This window comes from Bos indicus x Bos taurus, chromosome 20 (genome assembly GCF_003369695.1).
Source record: "Bos indicus x Bos taurus breed Angus x Brahman F1 hybrid chromosome 20, Bos_hybrid_MaternalHap_v2.0, whole genome shotgun sequence".
Taxonomy (NCBI): domain Eukaryota; kingdom Metazoa; phylum Chordata; class Mammalia; order Artiodactyla; family Bovidae; genus Bos; species Bos indicus x Bos taurus.
Window position 1 is genome coordinate 25810180 of NC_040095.1, and position 13173 is coordinate 25823352.

At 40.6% G+C, this 13173-nt stretch overlaps 1 protein-coding gene across 1 annotated transcript in view; it reads right to left on the minus strand.

The window, feature by feature from the left end:
* ITGA2 (integrin subunit alpha 2) overlaps positions 1-13173 on the minus strand; it is a 108573-nt gene that overhangs the window by 4717 nt on the left and 90683 nt on the right. The window contains exons 24-28 of the mRNA XM_027520417.1: positions 10831-10933; positions 9196-9306; positions 8161-8265; positions 5874-5987; positions 2761-2850 (exon numbers count right to left, since the gene is read on the minus strand). Of these exons, the coding sequence (XP_027376218.1) occupies positions 2761-2850; positions 5874-5987; positions 8161-8265; positions 9196-9306; positions 10831-10933 (523 nt within the window). The remainder of the gene's footprint in view (positions 1-2760; positions 2851-5873; positions 5988-8160; positions 8266-9195; positions 9307-10830; positions 10934-13173) is intronic.

Sequence of the window (13173 nt, forward strand, 5' to 3'; positions counted from 1 at the left end):
AGGGAAGTCAACAAATTAACCACCCAAATCCCTTGTGATTAAACAACAATTTTGTATTGGGTTCCTAAAATGTTGATTTCACTTACTCTCACTCAAGATTACTTGATAATGAGTTGTTAACAAGTAGAAGTAATATCTCAAGACTCAAGCTGACATTTTCAGTGATAAATTGCCCTTGAGGCTATGCGTGATTCTTAATGTCCACTTTCTGGCAGTCTTTGTGACTTTGGGCTTCCCTGGTGGCTCAGTGGTAAAGAATCCACCTGCCAGTCCCTGGGTTGGGAAGATCTGGAGAAGGAAATGGCAACCCACTTCAGTATTCTTGCCTGGAGAATTCCATGAACAGAGAAGCCTGGTGGGCTACAGTCCATGGAGTTGCAAAGAGTTGGACATGACTTAGCTACTAAACCACAACATCAGCATGGCTGCTGTAAGTTCTAACAGTAATGTTCTGGTTTTTTTTTTTTTTTTTTTTTTTAATTGGAGAAAGAATCACAACCATTTCCTCCACAAAGAATATTCTTAAAAGAGTTACATTTTGGAACCAAATGAGAGGAGAAAACCTAACTAACTTACTTACATTTAACACTGAATTACAATGAGAGATGAGCTGCTTTTCACCAAAGAATTTATGAGTTGGGCTAAATTTTAGTCTGGTTTTTTGGTGACTATGGTTCTTCTAATTTGGATTTTGAAGAGCTAAAATAAAGCTTTGTAAATTTAGGAATAAAATAACTAAATTCATATAGTTCACTGTGTATTGGCCGTCATATCCCTACTTCTGTCTATTTTAGAACGTTCTAATCCAGCCTCCACGGATCTTTAGGGAACCATGAGTACAAGATTTTTGTTATCAGATTTTTAAGCAGGCTTAGAATTCAAATCTAAGAATCATTCGTCTACGTATAGGGATAGGTCAGTTTATTCTTTGGATTCCAAAAACTATTTAAAAATTATTTAAAATAGTATTTGAATTAAAAAATATATTTTTATAGGCACAAGTAGTAGTTGGCCTCTATTATCAGTATTGAGCAGAGAAAACCATGGAAAGAAAAATCTCCCAAAAGGTTCATTGATGTTAATTTAAACTTTTCATTAACACATTTATTTAGTGCAGCTTTCTTCAAGATTTCAGCAGAGGTCCAGGTATTGTCTGAATACTGTATTTTTCTGAAATGAACTTTTAACATATGTATAGTATTTCCTTCCCCCAACCCTGCAGGCTAAGTTCATAGCACTCTGATTTTGAATCCCACATTTCCTTTGGCTCCATTTCTGTCTTTCCACACTCCAGCCCCTGAAGATAGGGTGTGGGCCTTCTCTGATAGTCCTAAACCAGAAGCAGAAAAGCATGCTGTGTGGAATCATTTTTGTTGGGACAACAGTGGAACGGCAGTGCTGTGAGCTCTACTCGCAGGCACTGAGAGGCCCAGGGTTCACAAGGTCATTGGCATTTTAGCCAAGTCCATAGGCTGCAGCAGTGGACTGAGGCCAGCTGCCAAGCTGGCCTTGGGGGCAGAGTCTTGAACTGGCTTCCAATTCCTAACAAAAGCATTGGGAAGAAAATGCCCAGTTCTCTGCCAGCAGATTAACTGAGCATGGAAATCCCGCTATACCTAAACAGCATATTCTAAGCAGTGCAAAGGAAGGTCGTCCCATGCCAGCTCTTGGAACAGTGAGCCTCTGTTTTCTGTGAACATATGTTTCTTTGCCAAATCTTTTTTTATTTTTTTAAATCAAGAGAAGCATTTATAGTTCTCTAGACTGAAGATCTAATGAGTGGATGTGTCTTACAGTGTCAGTGTCAGCTGTAAGGAGTACTACTTAAAAAAAAAAGCCCTCTAATAAATGCCTTATTTATTAAGCATGCTTCAGCACTTAAAAATACTCTGAAATACTACGTATGATTCAAACGAGCATGACTTAGACTTCATGGCCTAGGATGTAGATTACTTAGTGAAAGCATGAGCAGCAAGGAGGAGCCGAGGTGCTGGTTGAGGCTGGAGCAGCGAGAAGGGGGCCACAGCCAGATGGAACCCCTTGCATCCTGCCTTCTGTGGGATCATCATGTCTGATCCAGCTTTGCCAATGTGGGGACATGGAGTAGGGCAAGTACACAGCTGGGCTTTTTTGAGCAGCAAACACCCTTGTCAAAAGCTCAACATGCCCCTGCACACAGCACTGGCAGAGGGGTGGGCAAACCACCCGAGCCACCCCTCCAGCCTGACCCCTGGATACAGCCGCCTACCCTTACCCCATATAAGAAAAAAAAACAGCTCCCCTCTCAGGGGGCGAGTAAGCAGGGGAATCTGTTAACTCATTCTTGCTCCCCACCTGCTAAAGCAGTGAGTGAGTGAGTGAGTGAGTGAAGTCGCTCAGTCGTGTCCGACTCTTTGTGACGCTGTGGACTATAGCCTACCAGGCTTCTCTGTCCATGGGATTCTCCGGGCAAGAATACTGGAGTGGGTTACCATTTCCTTCTCCAGGGGATCTTCCCGACCCAGAGATCGAACCCAGGTCTCCTGCATTGCAGGCAGACACTTTAACCTCTGAGCCACCAGGGAAGCCCTGCTAAAGCAGGGGCCCTAATAAATCCTTGCCTGAAAAAAGAAAAAAAACTCAACATGATAAACATTAGACTTTTAGAGTTTCACTAAGATAGTTCTATATACAGGTAAATGAGAAGAATGACTGTTCCATAAACTGTCAGAAATGGAATGCCAGACTCCACGACCCACAGGGAGGGATATGAGCACTCACCGTCACCGTGTTTTCTTCGATCACGTATATCTGAGGGTTATATGTGTCAATTTCTGCAGCTGCTGTCAACTGTACTGTCTGGAAAGTCGACTGGAACATAAGAATAAAGAGCATATTTTTATCCTAGCAGAAGTTAATGCATAAAACAACATGTCCATTATTTATTTCCTTGTGGAAAGTGACTAGAGCAAATGCCAACTCTGAAGACTCAAACATCTTTGTGTGCTTAAATCACTGATATGACAGGACCCCACACAGAAACTTAGGCTGTGTGGGTGGCTGGGCCCTGCAGTGGCAAATTAAACTGAGTCGTGGCGGGTGGGGTCTAGATATCAGCTTGTTAAAATGTCTCTCTAGACGACTCTTAACTTGAAAATGGGTGAAAAACAAAGGTTTAGAACTGAAGTTTTTAATTGGGAAAGATCATAGTTTAGGCTTTTAAAAACTTAAGTTTGTGTCATGAGAGAAAATTGAAAACTTTATGCTTGCCTAAGTCACAAAATGAAATAGAAAATCAGATTAAAAAAGAGAATTTTTCCTCTGGGTACATATGTATAAAATAATACTGTTTGAAGACCACATGTGTCAGTAGCAGACACCCTAAACCTTATGTCAGCGCTATATAACAGTGATAACTTCAGATTTCTTAAGTATTTCTACAAAAATATTGGATTTGGGGTAGGCATTTGGAAGGACATACATTTTATGCTGATGTCATTAGTAACCTCCACAAATGAAATAGTTTTGCATGTGCTCCTGAATGCACTTACAGAAAAAGCTATGCACTACCGCTGGGTTGTTTTCTCCGTAATCAAATATCAGGACTGATGCTTATTTTGAGATGAAATATAATGCCTGGATTTGAGAACTGCCTTCCCATGCTCTGGCTACTAGGATTGAGTTTTTCTGGTTACCAGGCACATGATTCAATATACTCCATGAGGTAATTTGTTAAACTATATCTGGGAGCCAGAAGAAGAGAATGCATATCCAAAAAGTGAGCAATTTATTTCTTTTCCACTGGCTCGGTCTCTGATTAGTCTTCTTAATTTTCTCAAAATGGAAGACTGCAGCAGAAGTTAACCCTGATTACTGGTCCCTCAAACATGCATTATTTGGGGAACATTAAGAGTACTGACAATGGTTTAAATTTAAAAAGGAGTAACAGTTTAGTGAATGCTCACTTCATAGTCCCTGCATAGTACAGGTGAAAGCATTTCCTTACAGCACTGATATATCTGCCCTCCCGAGTCTGGCTGTTCGCACAGGCGCACAGCCCCTGCATGGCTGATAAGTAGAGGTGGGCGTACCATGCATGCTCAGGAGAGGGAAGTCACACCTGCTAGCATTCGGCCTTTTCCAGAGCAGCCAACATGCCACTGATTTGGAGGTCTGAGCAATCACTTTGTGATGAAATTACTTTGAAATGCTGACTTACACTGCCTCAGATAAAGGACAAAAAGTGGTATATTAATGGGCCCTAATACAGGAAATAGGATTCCTATTTCAGACTGGGTCTCCTAGGTGGTCTGAACATCCACTTGGCTGTTGAAATAGCTGAAAACAAGGTGGGGAGAAACATTTGACCTTTCATGAAAGAGGAAGATGTATAAGCCTTGATATACAGTAATTCCCATGAGTGTTTTTCAGCATAAATAATACACTGCTTCAAAATTTTGCTCCCAGAAATGAAACTGCTGCTTCTGAAAACCTTGGGAAGGTACTTTAAAAAGTCTTACAGTTAAAATGATGTAGCTTTAAACAAACTTGAGAAAAACCAAATGCATTTTACAGAGTTGGAGTGATTGCCTTTTGATTTGCAACGGTTTTCCTTCCCAGCTGGCAAAGATTACTATGAAAACATTTGTTCCTCAAATCCAAGGAGCCAAGATCCAATGGGTAAAACTCAGCACCAATCTGCAGCAGCTGGGATGGTGGCATAACTGCGTGCTTTGCCTCTTAACAGTATTTAGAAGCGTCCTGAAGGCTTGAAAGCAACTAACAAGAAAACCGACTAAAAAGCAAACAAGCAGAAAACCCAACTCCTCACTCCTCCACTTCTCTAGCAAATTTCCCCCTGCCTTTCACAGCTCTTCGGTTATTTCTTTATCCAAGAATATTGCTTATATTTTTGTTCCAGGGACAAGTTTGGAGGGAGCTAATTCTCCAATGTTACATAAAACTCCTCAGCAGGGAATGGGGTCTGCTGGAGAGATCACGAAGTGGTTAGAATATAGGGAATAGGATACAGTTGGTAAGCACCTTGAGGACTGATTTATTCATTTTAAAATCACCTAGAGCTGCAAGGCCCCTTGGAGATTTTAGACTAATTTTTATTTTGCCTTAGAGCCAATGTTAGTAAAATGAACAACTCGCTGCTTATGTAGTCAGATTTAAAGAGCTTGGTCCATCCTTCCAGTTTCCGAGCCAGACTGAAATTCTGGCTTCCGAAATCTCTATTGGAAGCAGCTATCACTACTGCCAAGTCACACTTGCTGATGGAATAACACCCTGACATTGTTCTGGAACTTTCTTTGAACTTTTCATGAGATTGAAATGACTTTAAAAAAAGTTGTAAGCAAACTGGAGACTTCATGAGAGAAGAAGTAAGAACAGGCGAGCAGAGTGTTTATCTGGCTCTAGGAAGACAGATCCTTAGGTTGGATTCACCCTCCAGGTGGTCTGAGATCAATCAACAGCCCCCTGGGGGTGCCAGGAATGAGGCTGAGATGTGCATGCTTTGATTTGGGTGTGGCAGAGGAGACCAGAAGGTCAGAGGAGAGCATGAGGAGGCAGATAGAGAAGGTGGCCCCTCACACCCCAGACAGCAGAGGGGATCCTGACACCACTCCAGGGATTCTGCTGTGGTAGGTTGGCCTGGGGTCTAAGAAGCAGAAGCTTTGCAAGCACCTCAGGGGATTCAGAGGCACAGCCAGGTTGGGCAAGCCTTGGAAAGGGATGGAAGCATATTACTTCCAAGGTAAGATTGCTCTGGGCCACTGGGCACAGCTGACATTAGCCAGAATGCTAATTTTGTCAAGGGGTGTGAACTTAAAGCGAAGCTTTACATTTCCTTGCTATCCATAAACCCAGTAAATTAAGCTGATACTTACTGCTGCGAAAGTCCCATTCCAAATCCTGGTGGACACATTAAGGAAGTATTCTCCTTTCACCTGAAGGTCTCTCAGCCAGCACATGATGTTACTGCATGAAGCGGTTCTACAGTTCTTTCAGGTTGGAGTCAGTGATAAAAGAAGAGAAGTTAGTATGAGCTTTAAAAGAAGAAATGCTAAAATTTTATGAAGACATAAAACCCAGGGAAGGATCTAGGGAAATTGGCAGTCTCGTGAACTATGAGTAATTATTATATAACCCTTCTAGAGATTCTGGCACTTTGCCTCAAAATGTAAGAAGTACATGTCCTTTGCCCTGCCATTTCCCATCTGTATGGAGGACCTCAGGAAATAATCATAAATGAGTGCAGAAAAATACAGCAAGCCTATTTATTGCACTACTATTGATGAGAGAGAAAAATAAATAATTCATGTTTATCAACAGTGTACTAGTTTATTACTGAATACACTAAGGGCTTCCCTGGTGGCTCAGATGGTAAAGAATCTGCCTGCAATATGGGAGACCTGGGTTGGATCCCTGGGTCAGGAAGATCCCCTAGAGGAAGAGATGGCAACCCACTCCAGAATTCTTGCCTGGAGAATCCCAATGGATAGAAGAGCCTGGTGTGCTACAGTCCACGCAGTCACAAAGAATCAGACAACTACTCAGTGACTAACACGTTCACTTTTTTGTGTATATACACAAAATTCGGTACAGTTTAGTTAGTAACCTCATGATAAAGATGCCTTCCTTGAATTTTAAAAAAGTCGTCATTAAAAGAATCAATGGTTAACAAGGAAGGGTTAGTGGGGAGAGAGGGATGAATAGGTGTAGCTCAAAGGAGTTTCCGGGCAGTGAACTATTCTGTATGCCATAATTGTGCATCCACGTCATTATCCATTTGTCCAGACTCATAGACTATACATCAAGAGTACAACTAATGTAAACCATGGACTTTGGGTAATTATGATGTGTCAGCAGGGGGGATTTGATAGTGTGGTAGGCTGTGGGTATGTGGGGGCAAGGGTATATGGGAAATTTCTGTAATTTAAACTCATTTTGCTGTGAACCTAAAACCACTGTAAAAATAAAGCCTGTTAAAAGATCTATGATATATGGGCCAAAGAAAAAAGGTAGCTTGGTCCATTTATGTAACAGTATACATGTGCCTATTTGTAGATGAATGATTATAAAGAAGAATGCTCAGTAAATGTTAAGTGGTCAACTGTTAGATTTCTAAAGAACTTTCATTTCTGCTTTGTAGTTTTTTGTGTTCTGTTTGCTTTATATTGGAAGTTGCCATTTTTACAAAGTCAAACATTTTCACAAAAATATGGAAACTTCTAAGAGGTATCATATTTTGGCATACACTGAGATGAGTTTCTCCTGGGCATTTTTACATACCTCTGTTCAGATTTAGACCACATTTACACTGTAATTACACTATAGTCACTTAAGAAACTGTTTCATTCTCCTAGCTTCCTGTTTTCCCATCCTTTCTGAAACAAAAGAATTGCAATGAAAGGAAAACAGGAGAAATTCCACGTTGTTCATAGAGGAGAACTGACATTGATCTTGTACATGTGCACTAAGTCACGATTCTATGGACTGCAGCCCACCGGCTCCTCTGTCCATAGGATTTTCCAGGTAAGAATATTGGAGTAGGCTGTCATTTCCCTCTCCAGAGGATCTTCCCAACCCAGGGATTGAACCCACGTCTCCTGCTTGACAGGCAGATTCTTTACCACCGAGCCCCCTGGGAAGCCCTGAAGTTGATCTTACTGTTTGCTAAATGTTTATGTATTTGAATACTTAATAATGTGCCAAGCACCACGCTAGACACTAGACAAGCCTCTTTCCCAAAGAAAGTGGCATATAGCTGCACAGCAGGATTTGATCAAATATGGAAAGCAGAGCAGGGTTGTCAGTCAAATTTAACAGCTCAATAAAGACATCAGTGATTCTGTGGAGAAGGTGAGAGAGGCTTTACCTCGCATACATGCCCAGCTCCCGCCCAGCTCTTTGCAGTGTTTCCAACATGCACGACACAAAACTAGTTTGACATGGGGTCCTTTTGATTTCATGAAATTATAATAATGGCATAAGTGATAATACCAATACCCTGGATTTGAGTGTATATTTTCTTGATTCACACAGACCATCAAAGGCAAAACAGGAAAGTTCTCCCACATGCATGGTGGCAGGGAAAAAGAAGTGCCTCAATTTCCAGGTAAAACAAACAATGAATCACCCAGGGAAATTTTCACCCCATTAACCTGTCCTTACCAATTCTTTTATGTGCCGGAAATTTTCACTCTTGAAAGATACAGAAGAAGACGTCTGTCCTATTTTCAGTGGATTTATTTCGGCTTCGCAACTGATGTCACCAGCCTACAAAGAAGGACATCAAATTGGTCTTCGGAAGCAAGATGGTTTATGATGTTTTCAACTTGTTAGGAAATCCTGTTGTCCCATGTTGGGTCAGGGGAGGGCTCCCAGGATTCCCTTCACTGTGCTGACCTGGCCACACTTCTGTACATCACTACTGTAATTCTGAAGTATTCAGGTCCTTCTGATGTGACTGGACAGCATGGCACCGGTTTTTAACAGTCCATGTGTGATGAAAGAAATTTGCAATAACAACTGACTATGAGTGATTTCACTCAGGTTCTTTCCTGTGGAACAGTTTAGGCTTTTGCTTCCCTGTGGTCACCTCTGAACACCACAGAAGTAATGCTGCTGTAGCATCAGCTAAGCGCTAATCACGGGGTTTGGCTAGAGTCTCTCGGAACTACCTGGATGGCCCTTAAAGGAAAACACCAGTGCTAGAGCCTTCGCCTTGGAGATTCTGGTACAATTGCCTGGGGTAGGCCTTGGCATCACACAGATTCGAAAAACGACCCAGGTGATTAAATGAGCACCCAGGGTGGACAACTACTGGACAAAAGCCCTGGCTGAGAGCTTGAAACAAAGCTACTGACTGCAGCTGTGTGGCCCAATTACTCTCCCACCATGGGTTCAACCTCTCACTTCCCAGCCAGCTAACTTCTCTATAAACAGGGCTCTGACACAGTCAGATCTTCACCTGATCAGAACGAGGTGCTAATAATAATTTCTGCTATCTGTAAATCCCTAGACTCAGACATTTCTGATGACAATATCCTGCTTCTAATATGAAATTAACTGCTAGTTAACTGGCACCCAGGGTGCAGAGGGATTATCTTTTCAGTTCCTCGTCTGTAAGAGGGCAGGCATGATCACCCCCTCGGGGTGTCCCCACATGGGAGGCGTGCATTTTATAGGCAGTTCGGCTGCCCTTACCTGATCTGTGTGCACCCCGGTCAGGTACATCAGTGGGTTCTTGTCTTTGGTGTATTGAGGGATGTGGATGATCACAGATGCCATGCTTACTGGAACACTTCCTGTTGTTACCTGTGTAGTAAGGACACATTCTGATTGCTGCTACATCAGACGCACATTGCAAGGAAAGTAATCAAAAACCTCAGGGTTGATGACGGGCAACTATTAAGTAGTTAGATTGAGTTCCTATGACAGTGAGTCACTACTTTATGGACTCTTTGAGCCCTTGTGTTTTCTCTCTCATTAAAATCTCAACATCTATGATTTGGACTGGTACATAATTTGTGACTTAGGAGATGGTTAAAAACACCTGCCATCTGTGGGTTTGGCCTGTCAGGGCATGAAGTCCCACTCTGCCCCTGATAGCAGTGGGGCTTAGGCAAGATACTTGACCTCTTCATGCTTCAGTTTTCTCATTTGTAAAATAAAGATAGGCAGCAACTCAGTAGCCATGCACAGGTATAGCCTCTGTTCTCACTGGTGGGAAGTCTGTCCTAGTTTTTCAGGGCTCATACCCTATTGGGGTTAGACATTTTAAAGAACGCTCATAGGAATAATAATCCTACCAATCTCATAACTGATCCGGGAATTAAATGGGTTAACACGTATAAAGCATTTCATACAAAGGCTGATACTTATTATATGTCTTTGAATATTATTTTATTGTTACTACTAATTGACTAAATGTTTCATTAAAGAAGTAACTGCCAAATACCATGCACATTTTGCAAATTCCATCAATTTGGATCACAAATCAAGATTCCTTTAAGGACTTTTTAAAGAATATAAATTATCACCAAATTATAGAGTTGTAACCATTTGACAGATTAGTAGAATATGTACAAAAATAAAATGACAGGCTGGTAGATGGATTCTTTCCTTTTTATTTAACAAAGTTTATGTAATGTCATTATAAAATAGTCTCTCACAAATTCGTTTCTCTTTATATAACTGGAAACAAACTTTAATAATTACCAATTAATAGCCAATAGAAATTGATTTAAAAATATTTTGTATACTACTTAGCATGACTGTACAAAGTAAATATTTGTATACAAATGGTGAGCTTCTCAAACAGAAGTGGTTTCCAAGCATAAATTGGTATTATATTGCAGAGACTTCTGTCCACAGTAGTAGCTTTATGTTAATACTCTGTTGATTAATATTCAATATTTGCTTTCAAAATACACCAATAATCCCTTACCCTGGATACAAAACTATGTATCAATACAAAGCCCAGCTGTTTATTTATTGATGGCCCATCTTTGTGGTTCTCAAAGAACGGCACCTGGCCCAGAAGCATCCACATCCCCTGGGAACTTGTTAGACCTGCACATTGTTAGGCCCACCCCAGACGTTTTGAATCAGAACTACTGGAGATGGAGCCCAGTGACATATGTTTGACCACACTCAGGTGATCCTAATGTGTGCTCAAATTTGAGAACCACTGGCATATTTCAACTTCGTTTTACTTTCTTCTTCTCTTCCTGCCCTCATTCCCGGCACCCCCCCCCCACCCCCCCACCCCCCCTCACCCCCCCCCCCGCCCCCGCCCCGCCTCTCTTGACTTCCCACTCTTATAACAGGTGTACCAACCTTAATGGAGAAGATGAATTTTGGACCAATATCTTCAAAACTGTGCACGACAGAAGAAACATTCCCATCCAAGGAGACTTCATAAAAATTTATGTTGGTAGATCTGTTGGATGATATTCGTAAAGCTGAATATTTTAGTTATGCTATTGCTCTTGAAGTTTAATATTTCTTGTACTTATATATCTTCCAGCTTATATTACAAGTGAAAGAATTCACATTTAGGTACAAAACATTAAAGGAAAACAAATATTTGTTATGGACTTAAGGCCCAGTATACATTTCTAAGGCTAAAACAAGTTCATTTCAAAACATATCCCTTCATGATCATTCTGCTAAGATTCTTTGTGTTACATCAGTTGTATATATAGATACATGTGTCAGTTGTAAGTTTCTAAAATAAGTACAAATGTATTACTTTGGAACCTGTAGTGAAACTCTTTGCAAGATTGCTATTATATTGACTGCTGTGTTAATACAGTGGACACCTGGTCCTTATTGATTGGACGAACAGATTTATAAGGCAGAGGGTTTTCCACTTGGTATGATGGCTGAAATATCATCAGGCGTTAGCTCCTGCACTACTCATCACTGGATGCCTGTGAAACGGTGTGCTGCTGCTGCTGCTAAGTCACTTCAGTCATGTCCGACTGTGTGTGACCCCATAGACGGCGGGGTATACATTTTGTTTATTATTCCTTCAGTATTCTTGCCTGGCAAATCCCATGAACAGAGGAGCCTGGCAGGCTACAGTCCATGGGGTTGCAAACAGTCGGACACAACTTAATGACTGAACAATGACAACAATCCTTGGTTTCAAGCCAACTCTGACGCTTTGGTCTGAATCGGGGTAGGTCCATCTGTTTCCACCACTGACCACAGAAACCACTTCTAAGATGGCTGACTCAGGAATTTTGTTAATAGATTAGACCTAGAAGTAATGGCCTAACTGAATGTCTTTGCCTGGGGCTGCTGAGTAGGGTTTGCAAGTGGAAGAATGACCAGGCCTTAGGGAACCCGCATAGGACAACCCAGACTGAAATGTAACTGAATACCATTCCCTCTCTTCACTCATTTCTGGGAATCTGAGGCTGAATTCCAACCAGGGCAGCTTCCTTGTGGGGTAGAGGGCAGATAGCAGGGGCAGGAGTCTGAGAAGCAATATTTATTGCCATCAGACAGTTTATCCTAATTATAATACATTGATTCTATTTCCTAAAAGAAAATAGGACTGGATATTTTCAAGATAGAATCCTTTCGTTTCTTTACTGAAAATCTTGCCTTTTTCTCTTTTATGCCTTAGAATTTTCCCCCAAATTCTTAAAAGGAAAATATGTCAAAGGGACTTAAATAAATGTAGTATTTGTCAAGGTTATGTCTATGAGAGGAAATAATGATTTGTCAGCCTTACATGGAAAATGGGAAAACTTACTGGGATTTAAAACAGAAAGCCTGACTCCAATAAAAATTAATTTAAAAAATAAAATAGAAAGGTTGGCTGTATGTGCCTTTCAGATCTTTGTGTGAGCCCCTATGTATGGCCAGTTTTCAAATTGATTAATATGCTCTGTTTCTGCATTTTAAAGAGATCCAACATTTTTTTCATTTGTTCCTTAAGGGTTCCATCAGTTACTTAAATATTGATCAATATATTTACATTAGCAGTTAGCTATAGTGGGCCAGATCCTGTTTTAGAAATAAACTCCACTGTCATCTATTTCCACCCATCATATTTGCAAAATATAATTGCACACTTATATACTATCAAAATGGTTCCTAAGGGATATACTCAATAATTGGGATTGGGTAGAACTTTTTTTTTCTCCAAAAAGTAAGTAAACTGTGTGTGTATGTGTGTGTGTGTGGCATATATCCTAGTAGATAGATAGACCTTGTATCTGGAAAATATTCTGAAACAGCCGAATTAGTCATTACAAAATGACCAGAGGAGATCGGAGGGATGATTTCTCTTCATCATGCATTTTTCCATGATGTTTGAGTTTTCTATCCATGCACATTTAACATCTTTCTTTTTAAAAAGATATTAAGACAAATTATCTGGATGATAGGTTTAGGAACCGCTTTAGCTTTATTCTTGCTAATTCTCCGTATTTTTTAACTTCATGATATAATTTAAACATCAGAATGTCTAAGAATCCAATTTACCATCACAAAAAATACATAGCTAAGATTTAGTAAATGTGAAGTCCCACTTCAATATTAAATTTATTTCATCTCAAAATAACTGAAAACATTGGCCATGGTGGGAGAATGGAATGATGAAAAGGCTCTATTAACAAAAAGCATTTAGGATGAGAAAGTAGCATTATAGGTAGGAAGGAAAAC